The sequence below is a fragment of the Trachemys scripta genome, chromosome 7 (genome assembly GCF_013100865.1).
Source record: "Trachemys scripta elegans isolate TJP31775 chromosome 7, CAS_Tse_1.0, whole genome shotgun sequence".
In the NCBI taxonomy this organism is placed as follows: Eukaryota; Metazoa; Chordata; order Testudines; family Emydidae; genus Trachemys; species Trachemys scripta.
This window is the reverse complement of record NC_048304.1, coordinates 76,132,170-76,158,878: the sequence shown is the minus strand read 5'-3', so window position 1 is coordinate 76,158,878 and position 26,709 is coordinate 76,132,170. Positions and strand designations below refer to the sequence as shown.

The window sequence follows — 26,709 nt, the reverse complement described above, 5'->3', positions numbered from 1 at the left end:
ACAAGATAGCAGAAGCCTAGCTTCCAATGTATTTCTGTCTTCAAATTGCTGCAACATGCCTAGATCTTGCAGCAGATATGATATATAATGTAAGATCACTGGCTGTTATGAATCTCGGCGCATCTAGGTACAACAAAGGAAAGTTATATTTTTAGTCTTATTTTTAATGTTAGCTACCACAATTAAAAACTGTGATTGGGGTAATGGCCAATAACTTCAATGTAGTTTGATCTCTGGTTATTGAAGATACATGGGCTGCTCCCTGCCCTGGCATAATTTCAGGATAGTTCATAACTTCAAAAAACTATCAGGGGAGGTTACCACTGGAGGTATGAAATCTCCTTACCTACCATTTATTTTACAACAATAATGAAAAAATATATATATTTTACATGCCTTAGGAAAGTGGGCAAGTAGAATTTTGCAAGGCTGGTTTATAATGAACTTTGTGCTTGGGAGTCAGGGCAAGGTAACTTTCTGTTGAAAGTAGCAATAGGTATTCAGTCCCTGAGAACAAATATAAAATTTAAATTTACAGTCTGTTTACCTTTTTTAAAAAGTGTTCAACACTTGACTTATGAAAGTTCAAACTTGCTAGAAATACTTTGATTAAATATATTGGTCTTTAACCATTGCATGCATTGATTCAAGACACTGTGGGCTTACTGTCTTTAATATTAAACAGATACAGAATTTGTAAAGCCTATTCTTTGTCATTTTTAAAATCTGTTGATGACAAAATTTTTGACTTGTATTTATGAGGACAGTTGTAAGTACTTCCTAAGAAACAGAAAAATTAAATTTGCTAATCATACAATCTGTGCACGATTATCACTCCTGGGTCTCCGCTCCTTGGCATAAGACTGATGAAGGAACTCTTCTAGCTCGCAAGTATTTTTTTTTTCTATCCTGAAGCAGTAAATGGGGAAGAATAGAAGCTACTTCCCCAACTTGCAGCCATGTGCCTCCCTCTGCCAAGATGACCTCCTGAGGTCCCTTCCAACCTTGATATTCTATGATTCTATGATTCTATGACACAGCCAGTATCCATGCTGCATAAAGCTTCCTTAAGAAGCTCTGGTCCTCATCCCTACCCCATCAGCTATTCCAGCCCCTTGAGTGAGGAAAGGCTAAGCATCAGGGTGGTGACTATAATTTGAGTGTGCATGAGCTTCAGGACTCTGCAGATGCCAAGTGAATGTTCACGTGGAAGAGTCACAGTAGTGACTCTGCAAGAGAGGATCCTAACTTTCCCTAGCTCTTTGCCAAAAACAGCTAACTTTCAGTTAATATTGGTCCAGAAGTGGACAAGGGGCATGATTGGGAATTACATGGCCCAAGAATTGCCATTCAAGAGTGTTGCCTTGCCCTTACGCCCTGTTTTTGACTTGTAAGGATGTGGCAAATCCCTTACAGCTTACCCGATCTCGTAAGTGGTCAAGACCAAGCTCTTATGTGAAAAGTAGGGGATGAAGCTAGCAGCATCTTTGGGGAGGACTTCCACTGGCCCACTCCCTTCAATTTAGAGCATGTAGGTTACTTTGTTTCATACCTTTTGCTTTTTTCTGAGGCTTATCTTTTATTTTACGATGATTATGCTGAATTGCCTTTTCTTTCTGGATGTTTCTGCTCCCATGCAATCAATGAACATATCTGGGGCGTTTGGAGAACAGCATTTTACTCAGCAGGGAGAGGCACATGACAGCCCGTAGGGCAGTTGGTTTATACTCTATCTGCTATGACTGCCCTGAAACCTTGAGCTACAGTAGCTTAAGTTTCACCAGTCTCTCGCACAAAGGCTCTGTGATCCAGGAAAATCCATAAAACACGTTTAGAGAAGCTAAGGTAAGTGATGTTTCCATTTTTCTTTTTCAGGGTGGCCTGCTTGTTTTAAGAAGTTTATAATGAGGTAATCCTGTTTGGGCTAAACCCTAGGACATGGATTGTCAGCCTGTATATGACTTTTTTCCATATTTAATGAGGCACTGCCAGGCTGTCTAAGTTATTATTTTGCAAAATCTGCTGTAATCCAAACAGAAATGTTTATCAGCAGCCTTTTTGATCTTTTCTGCTCCCTGTTTTATGCTGCCTGGGGCATTGTCTTCTCAGCAGATGTTCTTTGTTTCTGTTGTTTTTTTTTCCCACCCTCCAGTGAATCATTATGTAGATAGTATGGCTAAGTAGTTGTCTGCTGAAACATCTTAGTTGTAAATGCTATTGTTAAAAAGCAAAATTCCTCTCCCATTAGCTATTGAAATACTCACTTCACAACTTCTGTCTTGACAATGTCCCCTTAAAATATCTTCTTTGCTATTTTCCATCTTTATTTAAAATTGGACGATGGTGTATACAATATAATGTATAAACCCATTAAAACTACATTAGAAAACAGCAAGACATATTTACTTAAACTAAAATAAATGTTGTGACATTTGGAGTTAGTAGACTGTCCCGTCTCATGAGATTAAGCACATTTTATCCAAAAATAAACCTTTAGCATAACCACACCCAGCGGGCTCTTTCCCAGAGCAAGATTAATATCCTGTTTGGCACACTAAGAAGATGCTTTAAATAACCACTTCCAGCAGTTGACCAAAAATGTGTAGGTAAATAACTCAAAACAGGAAATCTTTATAGTAGAGGTCCAGATCTAAAATAGACTAGCTGTAACTCCGACTGTTATGCCTTAGTCAAATCATTTAACCTTTCTTCTTTAGTTTTTCCATGTGTAAAATAGGGATTAATAATAATAATAACCTGCCCTACAAAATTGAGCAATTCATTTTTATAAAGTATTACATAAGTGCTAAAAATCACCTTACTATAGAAAAATTCCTACAGAGGCTCAGTTCACGTTTAAATCTGTTAACCGCACACGAACCAAATACAAACAGCTGAGCTTAATTTCTCCTGAAGAAATTGGGGGTCCAAAATCTTCCCAACTCTATATTAAATGAGTTACATCCAAATGTAACTAACTTGAAAGGAACATCTCACCTTCCTTCACCAAAATCAAAGATCCTCATAAGGCCAGCCCTGTCAACATTGTTAAGATTATAGTAACCGTGGACAGGAGTCAGTGAAAATTTGTTTCATGGGCCTACCTGTGTGAAGCGGCTAGGGTGAGCTCTGAACTGTGTATTTAGATGGCCTTTTTCCTACTGATTGTAGAAAATGTTTCATTCTTTTGTATGCAGCTGTTGGACATCATGTGTCTTAACATTTTAATAATTTTTCTGTCACTGATTGTACCTTGTTTATGGGAATATTTTTCTCATTCCGACATGAGTGAATACAGTCCATATTGTGCCGATAACATTGCTGAACCTCCAGCAAGCAGAATTTGCCATCATATAACAGTCTACTCCTTGGCCAAAGCCTGTGTGGGCCTTAACGACCACTGATGGAAGACTCCATAAGTGTTTACATACTCAGTGTGTCTAGCTATGGCCTTGTAAGTTAAAAAGTGTTTGATATGATCAGCTCTTAGATACTTTTATCTCATCAGTTTCTGAATACTCAGGCAGCACCTCTTGAAAAATAATCTTTTACAGTCTGATGTCAGACCCCAAAGGTGAGGTTGTTGGCAAATTCTAAATATTGATCAAACACACGTGGTGATATCACAATACTTTTCAACCTGCAGCTTTTTGACATTCTTATAATTAAATTTGAATAGCAATAAGTGAAATTAATGAGATTGTCAAAATGTTTCTTGACCTTTTGATCATCATCTTCATAATTAGACTATCACTGGACTAAATAAAGAAGAGTATTTTTGTAGAAATATCTTGAAAGGGAAGCCTGGTACTGCAACAGTTCAAAAATTGGAGAGATTTTCAGGGGAAAAATCATCTGTCTCTTGAGAAATTCTGGAAATCACTTTTCTTTCTGGTATACAAATTTTATTTCCAGTTTCTTAATCTTATATCCATTGTCTGTTAGTAAAAGCTGCCAGTTCATAGTGGTGAGTCTTCTCGAAGTCTTAACACTAATGTCTCCATACTACACAATCTGTGAAAACAAAAGTTTTGAGTTTTAATTTTAGACATAGTTGATAGAAAATTAACTTGGATTGTGGGTTGTGGTAGGAAGCCTGGATTATTTCATGACTTGAGAGAGAGAAATTCCAGTTTGGATGGATTTCTTTTAAAGGTAAGGTTATGGAGAAAATGCTGGGCTTCATTAAAAAAAAAAAAAATTTTTGTTGTCATAGGAGACTGTCACCAGCATATCATCTAGGTCCACAAAGAACTTGTATTGAAATGCAGTTGTAAGTGTTGTTGATGTATGCCAAATAAATAACCATCTAGGGATATGGCAGAATAAATCTTGCATTTTCAGAGAGCATTTAAGATCGCTTTATATATTATTTTGTGACATTACAATCCAGTAATGAAGAGTTCAGGCTACCTACAGCAAGGCATAAAGACCCTGGCAAACTTCACTCATGCCCTTACGCATTCATACAGAGATCTGAAGGATGCGGACTAAAGCCCACAGTTAAGCGTGTCAGAAAACCTTCTCTCCATTAGTACATTTCTTGCAAGCTAAAGCTCATATGCCTTTACAATAAAATAAAATGGTTGAACAGGCTTATTCCGACTTACATCGAGGTGCTTTGAAATAGAACTTTTTGTCTATAAATGTTATATGAAAAAACGATTCTTTCCTTGTCTTGTCTGAGTTGGGGCTATTTTCAGCATAAAAAATTAACTACTAAAACCACATTATGCAAAAGGTATGCCAATATATATATTTTAAATAGAGATTTTTCTAAACCACGGGATCACTGATACTTTCCCCCTGTATGACAGCGTAAGGGATCCTAGTCTAATGAGGGAATCAGAACTTGTCTAAGTTTGCTAATGGTTTTAGTAATTTGTGGTGTTAAGATTAGCAAAAGAGAAGAATTATAAATGGCAATAATATTGTATTTATTAGAAAAAGGATCAGTGTGGCTTTTTGGTGTCTTATTTTCCCCTGTTCTCTTTTTTTTATTATACCTTTTCCCCCTCTCTTTCTGCACAGGGTGGGTATTCTGCTCCCTCCTTCTCTCCCTGGCAGGGCTCATTCCAGGGCATCCCTCGGACTGTTCCACCGCACCGCAGACAGAGTGAGTCTGTACCTCTCACTCATTTCCCTCACTGTGTTCCAGTAGAAACTTTCCCTTTGCACGCACTGTTGATCATGTAGTGTCCTCCTTTCCCAGCAGAAATTTACAGGCATATACGACAGTCTGTGGCCTAACCTAAGTGCTTCCTGCAGTCACTAGCAGCTACAAGTTAAATCTTTATAGAAGTTATTCAAAGCTGATTTAATATATTTGTTCTTAAGACCAACCTGAATAAGCCCTTCTTTCAAATCTAGTCTAACATATATCTTGCTTCCTGTATTTCCCTTCCTTTCTATGGTTGTATCACACTGTCCTGTTTGTGTGTGGTCTTTCACTCAAACTCTGCATGTGTCCATACACAGATACATATATCTGTATACATATATGCAATGTGTACCTTAGTAAAATCTTGGTGAGAAAAATAGGGTCATTCTCACCGCAACCCAAGAAAGAGGGCTTTTTATAATTTTTTAGGATGGCTTTTTTTAAACTAATATTTCTTTTTCTAAAATATTTGTTGTGTAAAGACATCGGACGGGCTGTGAATGGCTGTTCCAAAGCATGCATGATTTACTAATGTTGCTTTTGTGCTAGCTACTGCTTGAACTAAAGTAGGAGCTAAAATTGCTCTATTGCCTTGAATCTGGAATACAAAAAAGAAAACTGATGATTTTCAACTGTGTGCTTATATAGATAATAGAAAAATGGTAAGTCTTTTTTTTTTTTTTTTTTTTGAGCTTCAGTATTTTGAATGATCTTCTGGATATGGCAAAAGAAATATAACCAGTTACTAAAGATTACACTTTATTCATACAAATTTACTATAATTTGCAAATTACAGTGAGTTTGCTGATGCTCAGCTATACCCAAGACTGTGTTTGGATCCAAACTACAGAAAACAAATATGTATAGTTATTAACGCAAACTAATGTTTAAATTTCTGTGAAACTTAAAAGTAAACTACATCCTGGAAAACTATTAAAACTAAATTAAACGTCTACTGAAATAATTGTAAAAAAAAATTCACAAGGAAAATCTTATGACATTTAATATATTTTAAAGAAATGTAAAATGCTATTTTGACATTTTTGTGAAAAATACTCATTTAAACAATTCAGCATGAATAAAGGTTAAGTTCTTCATAACAGATCTTCTCCAGCTGCTAGTCAGACCTGTTTTCTCATATTTTTCTTGTGTAATTTAGTGTTCACAAAAGGTGTCAAGTTTGCTAATGGTAGTAGACTGTTCTATTCACAGGTATAGCACAAGCAGTAGCAGTGCACAATTCTTGTACTGCCCCATCAATGTGTCAGCCAGAGTCCGCAAGGATCACTTTTAGAAGTGAGGGGATTGATCAGACTCCATGTATTCAGTTTACAGTGCTTCTGAGCATACCAACAAGGAAGTCAAGTTCTGTGAATGGTGACTTCTGACGTGCCAGGCATTCATGCATTAAGAACTGGACTAAGACTATCAGCTACTCACACTGATCATTTAACTAGTGATGAAAAGCTCTGTATTCCATTACCTGTTCTCTGTGCAATTCAGCCCCATATCTTTTCTCCTTTAACATTAGCACAGTTTTTTTTTTTTTTTTTTTTAAATCAGTAATTCTGTATAAAGCTGGCCTAAAAGAATCAATTTTGTATGTGCTTTGATCTTAGGCTACATGCTCTGTCATTACATGTGAATACATTGCTGCTTGCTTTCTGCAAAGACAACAGATGAAAGTCAGTAATAGACTAATTAGAATGAAGTGTAATAGGCATATTATTCAGAAGGATAAATCTGTTTTCTATAATTGTCAGGGTGCTCCTGGCTTGTTGCTGCAAGTCTTACTGTTAGGCTTGATCAGGAAGGTATATACCGGAACTAGAAGTGTGGAGATAATAAATAATCATGTTTCCGTGTCTATCTTAAAGCATACAATTTTTACCAGCACACTTGCCAAACCAGTGCTCTCTGGCATAATTTTTGAAAGCATTCCCTCCAGAAGACATTACCAGGAATAACATTTGTAGCCCTATCTAATCACTATTTGTAGCACAGTAATGTTATTTCCAGAAAATAGCATCTGCCAGGGTGTAATTCCAAAAGTAGTAGTATAAGGCTGGGTATGGGACTTGGTGTCACCAGTAGATAGAGCCTAGATTGCAGTTAATGTCACTGTTTTGTTGCATAAATTGTGGGAAGAAATGATGTATGCTTCGTTTAACTCAGCTATATTTCTGTTGGGAGATATTTGATTCCCATAGTTCTCTTCAAACAATTTCTTTTAGTAATTATTTATTCTGGAGGCTAACTTAGAAGTATCATCTGCAATCTACTGCCAATGGTGGATGTTGCAAAATTTTACCAACCTTCAGAACTTCACAATATACCCTCTGATAACGACAGCAGTCTGTTTGCAGATGCATACAATTTAGACTATCAAATATATAAAGCTATGAACTAGTCTGTTATTTACACAGTTCCACTGTATTGCTACTTTATAGAACAAATAAGATTCTGCTACAAAAATCTTAGAATCCAATTATGTTTACAGTCCAACCAGATGGTTAGCGCTAACAATCAAGCTAACAGACTTCAGTGCTTAACTTGCCAAATGTACCGTCCTTAATATTGCACAATGTTAGTGAACATATTGTTGGGTGTATGTTTTGAGTTTTACTGAAAGTTAACACTAAAGTGAAAGTAAATATTTCAGAATCATTAACTCTGAATACCATTTCCACATCCTGTGTTAGAATTTAGCATTTTAGACTGTGTAATCATTTGTCCGATAAAAGATTTGTTTATATGCCATTTCCAGGAACAAAATTGGATATCTTATTATATTCCTATAGTTCCCAATACTGTGTGTCATGAGTGCTCAAATCTTACATGTTCCCTACAGTGTTTTTCTCTTAGAAATGATATAGAAATCAATTGCTACTACTGTGGGGTGGTTTTTGTGAACTCTCCCCAATCCAGTTTAAAAATGTTGTATCAAAATTTGGGGATTCCAGAGAAGCATACCATTAATGGCAGAAACACTGGAGATTTAGTTTTTAGGATTAAAACAGAGTAATAATTAACAGAGCATTTTGAAACCCAAGCATATTGTTGTAATTTCTCTAGGCAACTGGTTTAAGTACTCATTGCAACAGGAGCACACTTAACTGAAAAGCCAGAGGTTTTTTGGGGGGAGGGGGTTGGTTACACAGATAACATTGTACTGATGCAGGGCACAAGTTCTCAGGACATCTTTAGTTACTAGACACTTGTCAGAGTTTTTTCTAGCCTCTATATGAATTGTAGGTTAAAGAAAGCAAAGCAATGCTGGCTTTATTCTATCAACAAGAATAAGCTGTTGTGTGCATTTTGATTATAAATTATTTCAGTAGTGTTTTGCCATGATAAGGTTTGATTTTTTTCCCCATACTTTTAAAAAAACAAATGCACACCTAACCTCATGAGATGTTCCACAAGAAACAGTAAATTTCTTTGCGAGGTTAAAAGTAGTATTAATCCTCACTGGCCATTTAGGATGCTTTGCAGTTCTGAAAGCTACACAAACTGACACTCTTAGCAAAATGAGACTGCTTCAGAAAACTACTGAACCCTGGATGCTATCTGCTTGGTGTGGTGAGGGAATGATTTAAATATTGTAAATATTCTGTGACACAGTTATACTACAGTGCATTTGGGTGTGTGCTGTTTATACCTTGATTTCAGTATTGTGAAGTTAACTTTTTAAAACATGAATTTTAACGGAAGATGTGGTGGTGTAGGTATTTTTTTTAAAGAAAAGTGTCAAACTTGAAGAGCAAGAGACCTGGAAGCATTTAAAATGTGATTATACTTGTTAGTAACATATTTACAAACAAAGATTTAATCAGACCTTTTATATGTGTACACACACATCTGCCCAAATACACGCTGTGACGTGGTAAAGTTTTATTGCTATGCATTGAGGTGGTGGTATTGCTCACAGGTGAAGAAACAATGGAATTTACAGAAATCATCCCAAACGAGTTCCAAGCAACCTTTGTTACACCGTACTATTAAGTATTCTGCATATGCTACACATCTGACAGATTTCTAATATAAGTTTTCTGGTAAGGTTTAAATTAATTGGGAGTGTTTTATATATGTCTGTAAAGTGAGTCTCCCTTATAGCCTTGAGTACTATGGTACACAATATAGCTAACTTAAAAAAAAAAAAAAAACCTCTAAAAATTTTCCAGACATAAAAATGTCCTGATTTTAAGATCTGATATTGTGGTTCTTTCCATGGGTAGAAGCAGGTGTTGTCACACTGGGGAGCTGTAAATGACCACTTTCTGATGGTGTAAAATTATTTCTTCACATGAAAGGCTGCAAAATATTGGATATTTATCCTCCCAAGAGAATATATTTCACATCTGGCCCAGGATAACAGGAAAGAAGGAAATTCCACATTTGGGCAGAAACATTTTTGTCGCAGTTTGATTTTAGATAACCAAAATAAAATAGGGGTTGGTTAAATCTGCTCAAAGGAGTTGAATGTTTCAAGGGAGGCCCTGGGAAGATAAATTAATAGGCAGTGAAAGTAACAGTCAAAATTACATGATAAATAGTTTATTGTATGGGTCTGCAATTTATCACATGATGTACTTGATCACTTTGTGTGTGATGTACATGTGTATGTATAAATTTATAAGCATGCACATTCACTATAACAAATTACATTAAATACTGTCAGTAATGTATCACCATAAGTAAATGTATGAAAGCCCTAAAGTTCAAGGAGTAAGGACTTTTTTTGGTAAATGTCTTACTATAGGTATTACATGTAGAGCAGTCTCTTAAACCACACTACTGTCTTTGTTGGAAGCTGGGGACATGCAAATGAAGGGGAAAGAAGTTACAATTCAGTCATGGCAAGTGCTCATTGTTGTGTCTTGGTCCTCTGACATCATTGTCCTTGTCTTTTTTCTTGTCTCTGCTTTCCCATTTTGCCATTGGCAAGGAGTTGAGAAGTTAGTCCATTACTTCTGTGATAAAGCGTGGTACAGTACAACTTCAGATTTCTTCCCATCTCCTCCTCGCATATCTCTACTGTTTTCGCTCCCAGCATGATGCATGCCTATCAAAGCCATGCATGCAGTCAAGTTATTTATTGCACCATTTTCCCCACTTCAAAATATTAATGAGAAAAACGCTGCTTTATTTGTTCCATAAAAACATTCTATCTAGAATTGAGATCAGAGATACAGCTATGTCTTTTAAATATAATAAGATTATTAGCACAAAGAACCTTAAAGTAATGGTGCTTTATTTGTGTCTTTTTCATGCCCACGTTGTCTTAAATATTTTGTATTCATAAATGACACTAAGCTTATTTGCAAATTGTCTCAGTGCTGGAATATCGTTGTGACTCAGTTAATACAAATGTTTTAGTGGAGATCCTTTTCATTGAATAAATTAAATATTTCTTTCTGGCTGTGACACCATCCCGATTTCTTCTGCAAGAGTTAAGAGTAATTGTGCTGTATATGTTTCTGCTATTGTGGCAGGGATTGCATTTAATCATTTGTAATTGGTGAACCTAACAATGCACTGATGAGTGCAAAATTCTAGACACTCTTGCCATTACAGAAATAAGTCTTTCGCTTGCATTGTTGTAAGTGGAATGTGTGCACAAATCTTATTACATACTGTACTTGAAGTTTTGAGGACTGACTTTCTTCAGTTACATAGTAATTTTACTACATTCATAGGAGCTTAAAATAATGTAATAATTAAATATCTATGCACTTGGCCACTCTACATCAAACAAATATAAAGCCTATTAGTATAATCCTCTATACTTGGTCATGATAAATTACTACCTGAAATAGACTCCAGTATTTGCGATCATATAGAGCAATGAAAAGCTTCTGAATGTGTTCCATGCAGTAAAACGCTATTATTGCTAATGGACAGGACATTAGATTTTTTTTCTTGTTCATATTTCATTGGCAAACTGGTACTAGACTTCTCGTTGCTAATCACTTAATCACAGTCTATTACTAATTTCATATAAACAGAGGGGAAATATGCGTATACTACAAAGGAACAAAATGCAAATATAAAAAAAATAAGTTCGCACTGACAAACATGTTGTGAACGTTACTTAATTCTTTTCAAAAGTAGTCCCCCCCCCCCATTTATATATAAATAGTATGTAAGAAAACAATCTTGAATGTTCACACTTTGATCTGAGTGACATCCAGGTACCAATAAAATAAATGCATAAATAGAACCCATCATCTGTTGTTTACAATGCTTGCTGAATTTTAGATGAAGCGTAAGATATACTCTTTAATTTGGCACAAAAGAAGCAATTCTGGACTGGAAAAGTGTAGTTGCTGTTAGAATCAGATTACAAAGTGATGTGTAAATATTTTGGCTGCCCCATAGCCTTGCTTTCAATTACCCTAACGTTAATTCAAACTGGTATCTCTTTCCTTTCCTCTGGACTAACTGGTCATTGCACTACAAGTACCTGTATTAGATGATTAAATATGATGCTCATTTTTTAACTAGATAAGTCAATCTGCTGCGTAACGATAAAGTTAATATATATCCAGTACCACAAATAGTAATGCTTAAGTACACACACACACACACACACACACACACACACTTGCATTCATATGTTTGAATTTTCCCTGACTGAAAATTCTCAGTTAAGTAGTCATTCTTCTTTGAATGATAATCCCTATTGTATTCCACTGAGGATTATTTGCATGAACCTGGAGTAATAGAGTCCATTGGTCCAGGCATGCGTCCTTGCATTGCCTTGTGGTTTCGCCCGAAGCACTAAAGGGTGTGGGGGACTGACTGCATCTTCATTTTCTTCTCACCACCATGAGGTCCGAGTCTGCGCTTCCTGCCCTCGCTTGTTTTCGCTCAGCAACGAGCACCAATACTGTCTGTACTGCTTGTGGGGAAGTTCACATCGTGTCCAGGTGCAGTATCTGCCTCTCCTTCCCTGCCCATACCCAGGAGGGCAGGGTCCTACACACCTAATGGAGGTCGCCATGGGATGGCAGTTTGATCCTGGCCGGTGAACTCCCCTCCCCCGTAAGTTGGCCTACGCAATCCAGGAGTGCACCTCCTACCACCGAGTTCCAATCCAGATCCGACGGGACCAGCGTTAGGGACCCCATGCTGGGGCTTAGCCATGAAACACGTAAGCATGCACATAAGCATGGCAATAAGTCTTCCTCCAGATCCAAGAAAAAGACTGCACTGTTCACCAGTTCTGGCATGAAGGAGTGGCATGTTCCAAGGCTCACAAGAGCGAGAAGTAAATAGGCACATTGTTCGCTAGATTGAACAGTCCTGGTTCCCGAATTCTGCATCTCTCCTGCATCAGCTCCATTGGCGCAGCATGAATCGTAGATAGCGAGGCAGACCTCTTTCCCTGCCCCAGTTCCCTCTGTGGAGAATCTGATGTGCTCCTGGTCCTCATGAACGGTTTGCCCTAGATCAGATGAGGTCTCCACAAGTTCCAGTCCATTTACCTGTTAAGAGGGCCTTCTCTCCTACATCGGATCTGCCTTCCTCTGGTCTTGTTCCTACAGCACACCCTGTTCCATCAGTCCTGTCGGCACCCCCATTTGTACAGGACTCTGAGGTTTTGGACACTACTCATGGTCTGTTGCTTCCATTCTGAAGGCATGCTTATCGGAGAGTTCCGATAGCACCATGACTGTACCCTTCTTTGCCTCGGCACAGGAGCCACTAGTACCTGGCTTCATGGGCATCGCCGCAGCAACAGCAGGACCAACTAGGTTGGCCATATTGGAGCTTGTGGCCTTCAGAAACATCTTGTTCAACCCGGGAAGAATCCCGTGTCTCACCACCCTCTCCTTCATAGAGTAGATGTTTGGAACTGGGGCTGGATGATACGCCAGTCAGCCCAGCTCAGATGGTACTGACAGATCTGGAGAGGTTCCTCTAGTCGTCCCCAGATTCGGCTGTGTCATCAACGCCCTCCTCTTCCCCAAACAACTACTGTTAGTTTCAGGAGTTACTCAGGAGAATGACCAGTGCTCTTCAGATCCCACTGGAGGAGGTGCAGGACAATCTGCACCAACTACTAGACATCTTGCATGCATCAGAACCGCCCAGAGTGATCTGATCAACGCTATTCTCCAAATGGCACACCACGGACACATGCATCCCCACCTTGAAGGGGGCAGAAAAGGGGTCTGAGTTTCTGTTCTCCCACACTTTGCCTAATTCCTTGGTGTTCAAGGCTGCTTCGGAGCAGGCCAGACAACAGCATCCATGCTCCACCCCCTCTGACAAGGAGGGCAAGAGGCAATATCTTATGGGTAAAAAGGTCTTTTACCCAGCCAACTTTCAGTTCTGTATCTTGGACTACCTAGCACTGATGGCCAAATATGACTTTTTGAACTATGGGCAGATGGCAAATTTTACAGATAAACTACTTCAATAGGATCATGCACATTTCTAGGCTATTTTGGAGGAGGGCAAGTTGGTCTCCAGGACTATACTTCAGGTTGCAGTTGATTCTGCGAACATGTCTTCACGTACAATGGTGACTGGAATAGTCATGAGGAGAGAATCCTGGCTACATACCTCAGGCTTCCCTAGAAAGATACAGAGCACAATTGAGGGCCTCCCTTTGAAGAAGACCTCTTCAACTAGAAGATGAATGATTCCTTACACTCCCTGAAAGACTCTGTAGAGCCACACCACAATCCCTAAGCATTTATACACCAGCACCAAAATGAAAATTGTACTGCCCACCACCTACACTATGCTATAGAACTCTCCATTTCTGCCACTAAAAAGCTTATAAACCTCCATAGACGCACCCAAAGGTCCACAGATCTTGTCCACCTGGTCCGCTGGTGCAGCCCTCCATGCACCCAGTCCTTGCATAAGAGAGATTTCTGAGTGCATTTAGAGCAGTGGTTCTCAATCTATTTATCATCATGGGCTGCAGCTCTGTGCTGATTGGGCGGCAAGTGGCCCATGGGCCGCAGGTTGAGAACCACTGCTCTACAGAGCCGTCAGCCACTTTGAATCACAACGCTTTTGCCAACCACTGCCTTTTGGGGGCTGTTTCAAACTCTTTTTCTACCAACATGGAGTGTGATAACGGACAAGTGAGTCCTGGATGTTATTCAACACGGCTATACAATTGAGTTTACAATGCTACTTTCTCCATGGCCCCTGCCCCAAGCCTGTTTCAGGGATCACTCTCATGACAGTTTTCTTACTCTAGAGGTGGACTCCCGCCTACAGAAGGGACCAGTGGAACCAGTCCCTGCAGCCTTTCAGGACACAGGGTTCTATTCCAGATATTTCCTGGTGCCCAAGAAAAGAGGAGGATGGAGACCTATCTTGGATCTCCAACACATCAACCGTTCCATTCGCAAACTGAAGTTCCATGGGGTCATGCTCACGGCCATTGTTTTACAGCTCTTGATATACAGGATGCCTACTTCCACATCAACATCCACTCAACCCACAGATGGTTCCTACACGGTGGGTCTGCAACACTTCTAATACATGGCCCTCCCATTTAGACTCACCACTGGTCCACAAATCTTCACAAAGTTTTCTTCATGGTAGTGGCTCACCTCCAATGGCAAGGAATCCTTGTCTTCCCTTACCTGAATGACTGGCTACTGGAAGCGCGATCCAGAAAGAAAGTTGGGGAATCTATCTCCCAGCTCTAGGGGTGAGTTTGAACATCAAAAAATCAACTTTTCACCCTACACGATCCCTGGAGTTCATTGGAGCATGCATCGATGTGGCCTCCACATGCACTTACCTGCCGAAGACAGGTTTCAAAGTCTACTGGACCTGATCGCTTCAGTGACATCCAACCCCTCTGTCTCAGCCAGAACTTGTCTTTCCCTCCTCTGCCACGTGGCGGCATACACATATGTCGTGGCTTTTGCTCACCTGCGCTTCCGCGGTCTATAACTATGGCTGCAAGGTGCCTACTCCCCCATGCACCAACCCATGGACCCATCATTCTCACCATTCCTCCAGAGGTCACCTCCCTCTCCAAGTCTGCTCCGGAATGCCCTTCTTTCCATCATCACCGAGTGTGACTGCCATAACAGATGCTTCACTCGATGTACTGGGGAGCACACATGGGAGATCGCATGACGCAAGGAACTTGGACCGCTCGAGAAACCAGGATGCACATCAGCATCCTGGAACTTCGGGCAGTACGCAAGGCATGCCACACATTTTTACCATCCATCCACTCTCATCATGTTGTATAACACAACTACATAAACAAGCAAGGAGGCACAAGGTCCCCAGTGCTGTGCGCAGAAGCAGTGCACCTCTGGAAATGACACACTGCACACTGTATCCTGTTGTCAGTGGCTTACGTACCAGGGACCCAGAAGCTGATTGCCGATGCTCTCAGCAGGAACTTTGCAACCGACCATAAATGGGAACTGCACAACGCGGTCATCATGGACATTTTTGGTCAATGGGGAACTTCAATCAGGAACCTCAATCAGGAACCTCTTTGAATCTCACACCAACATCAAGTGCATTCAGTACTGTTGATGCGCTGGTCATCAACTAGTCGAACCAGGTGAACTATGCCTTCCCTCCTCTACCACTCATGCTACAAATCCTTCACAAACTCTGAGGGAGAGAGTGACCGTAATCCTGATCACTCCATTCTGGCCTTGCCAGTTCTGGTTTCCTCTGCTTTTCTGCATATTGAAACATCCTCCACTCCTGCTCCTAACGTTCTGGAAGTGCTCACACAATGCAACGACAGACTCAGACACTCCGATCCACAGACGCTTCACCTGACAGCCTGGTTTTTTGGATGGACACCTCCGCTGGCACAAAAATGTTCATTGGCAGTACGTGAGGGCCTCTCCAATAGCAGGAAGGACTACAGAAGATGATCTTACTGAGCTAAGTATCAGAGGGGTAGCCGTGTTAGTCTGGATCTGTAAAAAGCAACAGAGAGTCCTGTGGCACCTTTAAGACTAACCGAAGTATTGGAGCATAAGCTTTCGTGGGTGAAGACCCACTTTGTCAGACGCATGCGTATTCACCCACGAAAGCTTATGCTCCAATACATCGGTTAGTCTTAAAGGTGCCACAGGACTCTATTGCTTTCTACTGAGCTAAGTGGGCATACTTCATCTTCTGCCCAACAAAAAGGTATTGTCCATGAGGCTATTGGCGTCCCAATGCTCTTGGACTGTTTCCTCTAGCTGAAGGGGTCAGGACTTGCTCTCAACTCCAGCAGGGTGCATGCAGTGGTTAATAGCACTTTCCACCCTCTGGTGGAGGATCATTCCATTTTAACCCACCCTTTGACTTCCTGGTTTGGGAAGGACCTGGTATCTAAAAGCCTCCCAATCCAGCCTATTGCTCCAAAGAAGTACTTCAACCTAGTCCTTGCGTCATTAATGAACTCTCCCTTTGAATCCCTAGCCTCCTGCCTCCTTTCTCTTCTTTCCATAATGGTCACTTTCCTAGTCTGCAAGGAGGGCTGGCGAACTGGGAGCCGTGATGGCAAACCCCCTCTTTCACCATGTTTTATAAGGATAAAGTTTTGCTGTGATTGCATCCCAAATTTCTACCAAAAGTGGTTTCCTGCTTCCACCTCAACCAACCCAAACATTTGCCAACCTCCTTTCCCAAACCACATGCCTCAAATGAGGAACAGCAGCTTCACTTCCTCAGTGTCTGTAGGGCCCTGGCCTTTTACCTACAGCGAATGAAGCCCTTCTGGATGTCTCCTAGGATATTCGTGGCCATAGAGAGACTTAGGCAGGCCATCTCCACCCAGAGAATCTCAAAGTGGGTTTCAGGGTGTGTTACTCTCCTGTCAACTATCAGGACTGTCCCCACCAGATGGGATACAGGCCCATTCTACAAGAGTGCAGGCATCAACTACTGTTGCACTCTATGATGTGCCCATTGTGGACATACGTAAGGCAGCCATGTGGAGTTGAGTACACACCTTTTTTCTCATTATGCTCCAGTGCGTGATTCTGCAATGGATGCCTCATTTGGCGCAGCGGTTCTCCGTTCCACATTTCTGTCATTTTCCTCACACTCTTCTCTTAGCTAGGTACGGCTTGTTAATCACACTCAGTGGAATACAATAGGGACCATCACTTGAAGAATGAGAGGTTACTGACCTGTAACTGGAGGTTCTTTGAGATATGTGGTCCCTATCCGTATTCCTCCTTCTGTGCTGCGGATCTCGTAGACCTGCAGTGGAGAAGGAACTGGAGACGCTGGTAGTCCACTCCGCCCTTCATCACCTCGGGTGAAACCACCAGGTAATGCAAGGGTGCATGCCCGTATCAACAAACACTACTACTTTGAAAAGCTCGGCTCCAGGCGCATGGTGCAGGTGCATAACCCTTAGTGGAATACAGATAGGGACCACACATCTCGAAAAATCTCCAGCTACAGGTAAGTAACTTCCCCTTCTGTGATGAACTATTTATTGCTGATTTCAGTCTTCTTCTGATCTTCCAGTTGTATAAATCAGGAGTAACTACTGAAGTCATATTTGTGAGATCAGTGTTAGGCTCCTTGTGATTCATTTTAAACAGAGAGCCATATTTTTAGTACTTGGAAATATACTGGAAGATGTCAAAGCCATCTGTGCTAAAGCTATGTCATAAGATTCATAGTTTGCTGAGATCTAATGCTGCTTTCCACTTTTGGGTCAATTGTTGGCATCCTTTGGTTATGAAAGATGTCTTAGCCAAATGCATAAAGACATACATACCTAATACCTTCCATGCAATTTCTGTAATACCAAATGCAAGTGCTTACCACGCCCTTACTCAATTTAAGCAATATTTTTGTGTTATTTTATAAAATGGCAGCCCAGATACAGTATAAATAAAAGGTCAGTTTCTAACTAGTATTTCAGATATGATTACACACATTCAGGGCCAGCTTCAGGCACCAGCCGAGCAAGCTCGTGCTTGGGGCGGCAGATTGTACAAGGCGGCATTCCACCCAATCTTAGGGCGGCACGGCCGCTTTTTTTTTTGTTCCGCTCCGGCCACCCTGTAGGGGGCGGCAGTGTGGAGGAGGGGAGCGCCCTGCAGCAAGCCCAGCAGGGCAGCCTGCGTCCTTCCCTCCCAGCCGACCGGAGCGGCGTGGAGCCCTCCTGGCAGGCGGCGCAGCGGTTGGGGCCGCATGGCAGCGCCCCGCTGAAGCCCTGGGTGGCCCCCTTCTCTCTCTCTCTCTCTCTTCCCCTCCTCCCTTCCCCTCCCGCCCCCCGCTAGCCGGGGCACATCTGCAGCGCAGGGAGTCCCCCTGCACCCTGGTTCCGGCCGCACTGCAAGTTTGTGTGGTTTTTTTGTTTGCCATTTTTTTGCTGCCCCCATATATATTTTTTTTTTTTTTTTTTTTTTTGGCTTGGGGCGGCAAAAAAGCCAGAGCCAGCCCTGCATACATTGTAAGAATGTAAGTTTAAGTGGGGGATGAAGGTTGTCCCTTTCACTGTTACATTTCATAGACTACACTTTTTGATTAACATTTGACTATCAATTATTTTTGGGGTAGTTGAGCACATAGCTATGTATGTAATTTAACATTCATACATAACATATTTGGTTTTATTTCATTCATTACTAAAAATGGGGGGGAAATTTGAACAGCTGTTTGTGTATGATAAACATTGACCAAGTACTTTGTGCCATAAATAATCATTTTGTTTTTTTCTAAATTGGATTAGAAAATCTTAATTTTGTTCAAGTATTTTGGTTCTTTATTCAGCACACATGCATTGTGAATGGTTCTATTGTGACTACTTATGTCTGTGCTCAAGAATTTTCTCAACAGCTTTTTAGAATTTATAAACGGGTTCTCAAAACAGTGAATTATTTGGGCTAACCTCATCCCCTCTTCGTTGTGCAAGTCTTGTTTGGAATAACAGGTTTTAGTTTGAGGTACAGGTACTATCCATATCCATTACATTAAGATTGAAAAATTGACAGATTTGCCAGGATTTATTCTTTAAACTTTAATTTGTGTATTTAAAAATTGCTAATAGCTTATGAAACGTCCTTTTTGTATGTGTAGTAGAAGAAAGAAAATACCGAAGTTTACTACACTCCTCTGAAATTTGGTGGTGATAATCAGTGGAGGGAAAAATAATTTACTATCTCTCTCCAATTTATCACACTTTTCTTCTTTATAAAAGTACCAGTTTTCATTGTGTTCAGTGTGTTTGCACTTCTCTTTGTCAGTTGTTGTCACTGGTCCAGTCTCTAGCTTAACCTTGGCTAAAGGTGGAGTTTGTGAATCCAAAGGAAAAATCTCCAGTAAATTAGAATTAGATTAGTAAATTCTCCTTATCTATTTTCCCCCTTAAATTTGCTCTTTATGGAGAATTCTAGGGGAGGTGCTCTGTACCCCATGGAAGAGTGAGCCTACCAGGTACATGTCAGAAAGCCGATGAAAGCTGAGGTGCTTGTTAATCTGGGTAGCAATCTGAACTGCTCTCTGCAATGTATTTACTTGGTTTGAACAAGTATTAAAAATAAAGGCAAGAAAACCCAAATAATCCTCATCTTCAGTGCAATAATGATGAAAAAGTTCAGTCAAGGAAGCCTAATGAGAAATGTTGCTCCTGCTTTATTGATTTATTGTAATAGTGCATGACACTATTACTACATGTTATGTACATAGAATCAGACAAAAACAAGTGTGTTTTGGAAGAATGATTTTCTGCTTCTCTGTTTAAGCCATCTTCAAGATGAGATTTGATTGTAGTTCATCTTTTAAAAAGGAAAAATAGAAAATTATCCAAATCAGATGTTGAATTTTAATAGCTAAAGTGCAGTATGGTAGGTTTTGTTGGGGGAAAAAATGCTATGAATTACAGAATCTTGAGCAATTCTTTTAAAATCAGTGTACACGGTTGACGAGGTTTTCGTTGATTTCCATACAGAAGAGTTTAGTTTAAAAAACAAAATGCCACATTAACCTTTGAAGTCTTTTTACAGGGAAGAGCAAAGGAAAAATAGAAATGACCTAGAAGAGGTACTGGCAATACTTTTGTTTATAATACTAGATTCTCTCTTCAGGTAAAATTTAGAGTCTTCATTAAACCATGCTTATCTGGTGATGAATGCAATACATTCAACAAAAAGATATTACATGGTGTGTCTCCATCAGTTCATTTGAATGGCCTTTAGGATGAAACAGCTATATAAATCTAGTCAATAACCTAATTAGGACAAGCTTTATATCAAGTCTTCTGTCCTCAGCTCACCAAGAAAATTAAATCTTTAGAAGTGGTGTCTTTAGAATGCACTTCAAACACAAATTTGTCCAGTAAAGTCCTTACCTACTCTTAAAAATCTTTAAAATTGATGAAAGGCTTGGGATACCTAATTGGAATGTGCACTGGGCAGAAGATAAGATAGATGTAGTCTAACAAATTTTATTAGCTATTAAAGGCACTTGCATCTGAATTTACCAGTACTCAGACATGGCTCTGTTACTGCAGTGCAATACAATTAAAGAACAAAACATAAAATTATTAGTTGACAAAATCTTTTTCATATTCTTTGCTTTAAATCAATCAATAAGTTTCTCTGTCTTTCATTTTGTTTTGAGATGTATAATTTAGTGCTGGCATAATTCTTTTGTGCATAGTTTACCAGTCCCACTTGTATGTATCCCATGGATCCCCCTGGTTTGACGAAGTTAACTTCTTAACACAAAAACTGAATATGTAAGCGTCAAGCGCCAGATCAGCACATCTTGAGTTTAAAATGTTAACTATATAAATTTCCCATGTCTAATATGTTAATGTATTTTCTTTTTAACAGCCTCAAGTACTACAGCCTTCCAGCAGCCTTCCCAGTTCCACAGACCTCGCCCAGGGAAAATTAATAAAAACACCACATATCGAGGCCCGCAGTGAATACCCTAAACAGGGCCTGCATGAAAATGATGATCATCGCAGTCAAAATGCTGCAAATGGCTCTCACACAAATAGCCTGAATGAGTTGAACGTTTTACTGAGTAAACGTTTAAATATAAAGGACCTGAATGAGAATGAACCCTTTGAGGAGAATTTGAAGGTTAAAAAGAGTACTAAAGAACCTGGAGAGCTGGCTAGTAATGGAGATAGTACACTACAGTCTCTTCCCTCTTCTTGTCAGACACCCACCCAAATGGATGCTAGAGATGTGCAGACTAAGTTAGCTGCGAAAAGTCAACCTTCATCCTCAAACCAGGCTTCTCAGCCAAAGACTTTAAGAGCTTCAGAGCCCCCAAACCAGAATGCTTTAGTGCCTCCTACAGTAGCCAATACTGCATCATCCCCAAACTGCTCCACTGCTTCCAAGGCTGAGCTACCACCACCAAGTAGTGCAACACAGCTACAACCAACATCTAGTCAGACACACCTAAAGAGTAAACCGAGTCAGAGGATTTCTAAACTTCGCCCACCAACTATTTCCTTTGTTAAATCTAAACAAATAAGCAGCCCAATGCTTATATCTCCAGAACCTCAGAATTCCCATTCCAAGACTAACATCCCAAGGCCGCTGGCACAAAGAAAGGAAAATGTGCAAAATCAGAATACCAGTTTGCGTTCTGGGGATAGTTTGGTCTCTAATCGGCATTCCCGCCTCCCTAAACCAAAGACGCATTAAAAACATGACATCCATATGCACGTCTCATTAGAATGAATCTGACATCAATTGCTTATCACATATTGACTGCTTTAGTTATGGCTTTGTTATCCAAATCCTGAATGAATATTAAAAGTGAAATCTATCATTAATATTTGCCTATTCCAATCTGACCTGTTTGGAAGTTGATGCTATCAAAAACTCTGCAGCTTCTCTTAAGAGAACATAATGGTTTATACTTAACTATACCTGTGGCCTGCATTAGCAACTGGATTATATTACCCTTCTCTCTCTCTTAATACTTAACAAATGCTGAAGCCTGTGATGACCACTAACCACTCTTCCAGGGTGCTTCACCAGGCATTTGAGGAGGGCAGGTTGCTTGCAGAAATCATTTCTTGTTTTTATTAATGTGGACTATCAGACAGGGAAATCACTATTTAATCTAATCTTTCGGTTCTGACTACCAGTTAGGTTTATAGCAATGGAAAATAGAGACCTAATCTATTAGCATATCTTTTCCTGGCCATAATTTGACTCTGTATTCCAGAGGCCTATGCAAAATCTTCGTATTTATCAAAATTATCCCATGACTCTAGTGACATGTATTTAATGTTGTTTTAATCTAGATTTGTTTTCCTACAGGTATCAGAATGTTGCTCTATTTGCTTTTGAGCTCATCTTCATCATTCACAGATGGCAAGCAGATCTCACAGGGTGAAATGGCTCTTATTGCACAGAAATATCACTCCATCCATGCATTGTAGTGAAAGTGTAGTATGCTTTTGTGTTATTTAATAGCCATTATTGGGTAAATTTTTGAAACAGAGTGCTAAGGATACTTGTGCAAAAACCTGCTAATGCAGGTGCTTTTGAGATGGTGCATAATGAGTCTTGGAGATACGGGGTCCATGACACCTATGCTGAGAGTTTCACAATATACATTTTAATTAAGAACTTTTAACTTTATTGTCGTATTTTTGTATTTATTGACTTCCTCTTTACTATTGGAAGACTCTGAAGTATCCGACTTGAAATGTTTGCACAAAACTTGGCTGTATACGTAGGGATTTAAAATTATTTTACATAAAACTTTTTTTTAGTGACTTTTTACTAAAACCCACAACTTTGCTTTGAGCAATCCTATGGTGTCCTAATCAGAGCTGGTACTCTGAGTATTTCAGAGAAGGGTACTTTATTTTTTTTTTTCCCCTGGGAGGGAACTCGGTGGGTAAATAAAATAAGGAAAGATATTTCTGCTCTCTCTGGGTAGGTATTCTCTCTGAAGGTGGTCTTCAAATATTTGTCTGTCAGATGGCAGCCGTGGGGGCATAAAGTTTGTAAATGCACACACTATAGATTAAGTGCATAGCCAGTAAAGTGTTCCAAAAATTTACCCTTGTATCCCACAAAATCATAGCATCTTGTTTTCCTCAGTTTTTATGTATCTGAGACTCAAGCAGCAGAACACTGTCAGAATTAGTATTTTCAAAAACTTACTCTCCAGTGTGTAACAAAAAAGAGAAAAAAACAAAGTTTTACTGTGTTTTAGGCTTTTGTTGAAGGAAGATGTATTACAGTACACTTTTCCAGGGAATATATTGTGTATGTATACATCCACAGGAATATTCAATAATAAACTTTGGCCCTTCTTAAGCCAAGAATGGCTATTCCCAGTGAAAAATTAAGTGACCTAAACTTTTGAATAGATGGCACATGAACAACGCAAGCAAAATGCTCACGTTCTCTTTTAATCAGCAGTGAGGTGAAAGAAATCCATAAGTACACTTTGTTTAATCTGTTCATTTCACATCTGGTTATACAGTTCTGAAATAAAACTGAACCATGTTTTTTATTAATTCATATTAAAAAAATCTACTTAGCATTAATATTGCAGTAGTTACATAGATTGATCAAAATAAGTCTCACAACACTACTGTTATAATTAAGTGTTTTTTTTCTAGTAAGGCCCTGAGTATGCAGTTTGCTGTCCAGAAGCAGAGTAGGCCTTAATATGTGAGGAGTAAATAAAACTGATTTTGTGTGTGTGTGTGTGTATGTATATATATATAAAATTAACTCCTGACAGTCGACTATGTTTCTCCAGAGTTTGAAAACTGCTGAAATAGTCAGGTTCTTGGTTCATTTTCAGGTCTGTATAGATTTTTATGGAAATTTTGAAAGCTGACTTTCCTTAAAGGAAAGGTGATTATTTTTAATTGTATACAGTTTGTCTATAGAGAGACTATTTTCATTTAAAGGAATGCTGTTGGTGTAGAGAGATTTCAGAGTGGGTTCTCTCACTCCCCTTTTCTTCCTCCCTTTCCCCAATCTGATTTACTTTTAAAGAGATAGTAAAATAAATTTTTTTTTAAATCAGCACCTTCACTGATTAAGTTACAAAGAAAAGAGCCCATCAAGGTTTTCATAGAAATACAAAATGGTTTAAGAAAATTTGTTGTGGTTCTTGCTGTTTCTATAGAAACTTTAGTAACATGTATTCTTTGATGTGAAAAAAAATAAATATATATATATATATACACACACACACACAATACACATATTCACACTCCCTTTTTTATCCTAACAGACTAGTAAATAAGAAATGGAGCCATGGGTAGCAGAGTTGCTACATGTAAAAGACCATGGTGCTAATCTAAATTGTAGTTGTGTTGAGTTGAAATTCTGCTAAACATTCATTCACCTAAACATAAGTACATATTTCTGCTACTACCATGACTTTACCAAGGATGGTTCCAGTGTATGTACAGAAAGTCTAGAGTATGAGGTAAAGCTTGTTAGTTGATGAACAACTGGAAGAGAGGTGATGAGGTGAAACTGAAGTCTTTCTCCTATGAAAGAAAAAAAATGCCGGTGCTGTATGGAACTCTTCAGGTCTCAAATGGAAGAAGCTACTTTATTTAAAGATGGAGATGTTTCATCAGTAGTAGTGTAGATGATTCTAAATGAATAAAATTAAGGATTAGATGTATCTGAACTTTTTTTTAAGTTTGTAAAATTGGTTATTGCTGACTTTTTCCATCTGTTTCAGGTCTCAGACATTCTTTTGTGCAGTACTCACAAAAGTATTAAACTACTGTTCAGTAAGTGTGTATAAAGAAGAAAAGACAAATTGCATATTTTAACAAGTGAAAACACAAAAGGAGAAGAAAAAAATAAATTGCACTTTAAATGAGCTTTATTGCTTGGAGTTGTGCCTAAAATAATCTGAATGCCTCCTGTTGTGTGTGGCTTTTTTGTTTGAACCTAATTTTCCTGCAAGTGTTGTTGTTTCCAAGAGATCTTTATATCACCTAACAGAATTAATATGCACTCTAGCATGTAAGAATATCCATATACTGTAGCACGTTTTCATTGTGTATTGATTTTATTTTTTTAATCATGGAATTTTAACACCAATGCAACTCAAAAGACCCCTTCTCTTCCCCCAAGCCGATACTTCCTTAATCCCATTTGAAGTCAATGGCAAAACTTTAATGGAACTAATATTAGCCCTTGGAGAATAATGTTCCTAGAGTATATTGTGGAGATGTTAATGAAGAACCATGTGCAATACTAACCCAGGGGCTTGGTGAAAGTAACCATTTACCATAGCCACTGAAAGTCTTTTCACACAGTTCATATAAAAATGGTTCTAGAATTCAAAATCAGACTGCAAAGAGGTTCAACTAGACTGCATCATAGATCAGTAAAAGGCAATCCATTTCTGGTCTTAACTGCTGACTTATTGTAAAGAAGCTAGAAGACTTGAATACCATTTAAGTGGTTTATTTTGTTATTTGCATGTCATTACCATAAGACATCCATATACTGGTTTATTGCATGTGTGGGGTGGGGACAGTTTCAGTTTTTGCACAGCACATAATATTCTTAATATGGACATTCTCATACCATTAAAATGGAAATCCACTCTTGAACTGGGCTTCTAGAGCTATTCTTTTTCATCTCATCATAGTGGCTGGCACGAAGGAGAGTGGATTTTAATAGATGATCATGTTGGTAGGCATGAGTTTTATAATCTACAACCATGCCATCAAGGAAATTCAAGAGTACTTCAATCACTGTTGTGGTAAAGCTGCTCACTGCCTACTTAAAGGACCACAATAAAAACAATGTTAACTCCAGTGTTGGTATTTAAAGTCTTAAATTCAGTATTAGCTACAAAAATTTCCTTAATATCTGCAGTGTTGGTTTTCTTAGTTTTATTTTTTAAAACCAATTCAGAGAAAATACTGTATATTGGAATTTGCTTGTAAAGTTGAGTTAAAAACCTGTATGTAAAGATTCTTTCCTTTGTGTTGCACTAGTGAATACAAATAAAATTAATAATTCTAAGTATCCAGTTCTCTCAACATTCACTTTGCCTCTTTCCTTTATTCCACTGTAAGTCATCCCTGTGAAAAATTGCAATGTTGAAGAAAGGAAGCTGTGCTGTTGCTTAATCTCCACAATTGTGCTTCTACAGCTTTGTGTTACTAATAGATTTATCTCCCCTCAAACAAGAGTCATCATTTTTATAACTAAGACATTTGGCATTTTCTTCCTCTGTGATGTTCAACGTAAGGAAATCTTAAGAGAGAAAATTGAAAGCTAAATTTTAAATTGTGTCCTCTGATAGAATCTGGTATTAATCTAGGTATGAGAAGCAGAATGGGATAATTTGATGTAGTGACAATTTAAAAAGTGCTTTGTTTTGACTGTAGCTCAAGATTGGGGGGCGGGGGGAGGAAGTGGCGAGAAATGCATGAAGGGTTTTCCTATGGAATTCTCTTTTAATATAAAGAGTCAGACAATTTTATTATCCACAGATTAACCTAGGGTGTGTATGCCTATAAGTCTCTGTGTCTACAGTGCATGTTCATGTATGTGTGCATACATGACATTCTGAGAGGTCTTTTTAAAGACTGACAT

The 26,709-nt window shown here is 39.0% G+C and overlaps 1 protein-coding gene across 9 annotated transcripts in view; it reads left to right on the top strand.

Moving 5' to 3' along the window:
* Positions 1 to 26,136, top strand: part of CCSER2 (coiled-coil serine rich protein 2) — a 133,814-nt gene extending 107,678 nt beyond the window's left edge. For 3 of the 9 annotated variants that reach the window (XM_034775346.1, XM_034775342.1, XM_034775343.1), the window contains 3 exons: positions 5,032 to 5,116; positions 10,110 to 10,149; positions 20,968 to 21,152. In XM_034775346.1, the coding sequence (XP_034631237.1) occupies positions 5,032 to 5,116; positions 10,110 to 10,149; positions 20,968 to 21,031 (189 nt within the window). In that variant the 3' untranslated portion in view covers positions 21,032 to 21,152. Of the gene's footprint in view, positions 1 to 5,031; positions 5,117 to 9,923; positions 10,021 to 10,109; positions 10,150 to 20,967 lie in introns of all 9 variants that reach the window. The other 6 variants (XM_034775341.1, XM_034775339.1, XM_034775347.1 and 3 more) reach the window with 3 other exon arrangements.
* Positions 26,137 to 26,709: the final 573 nt, after the last annotated feature.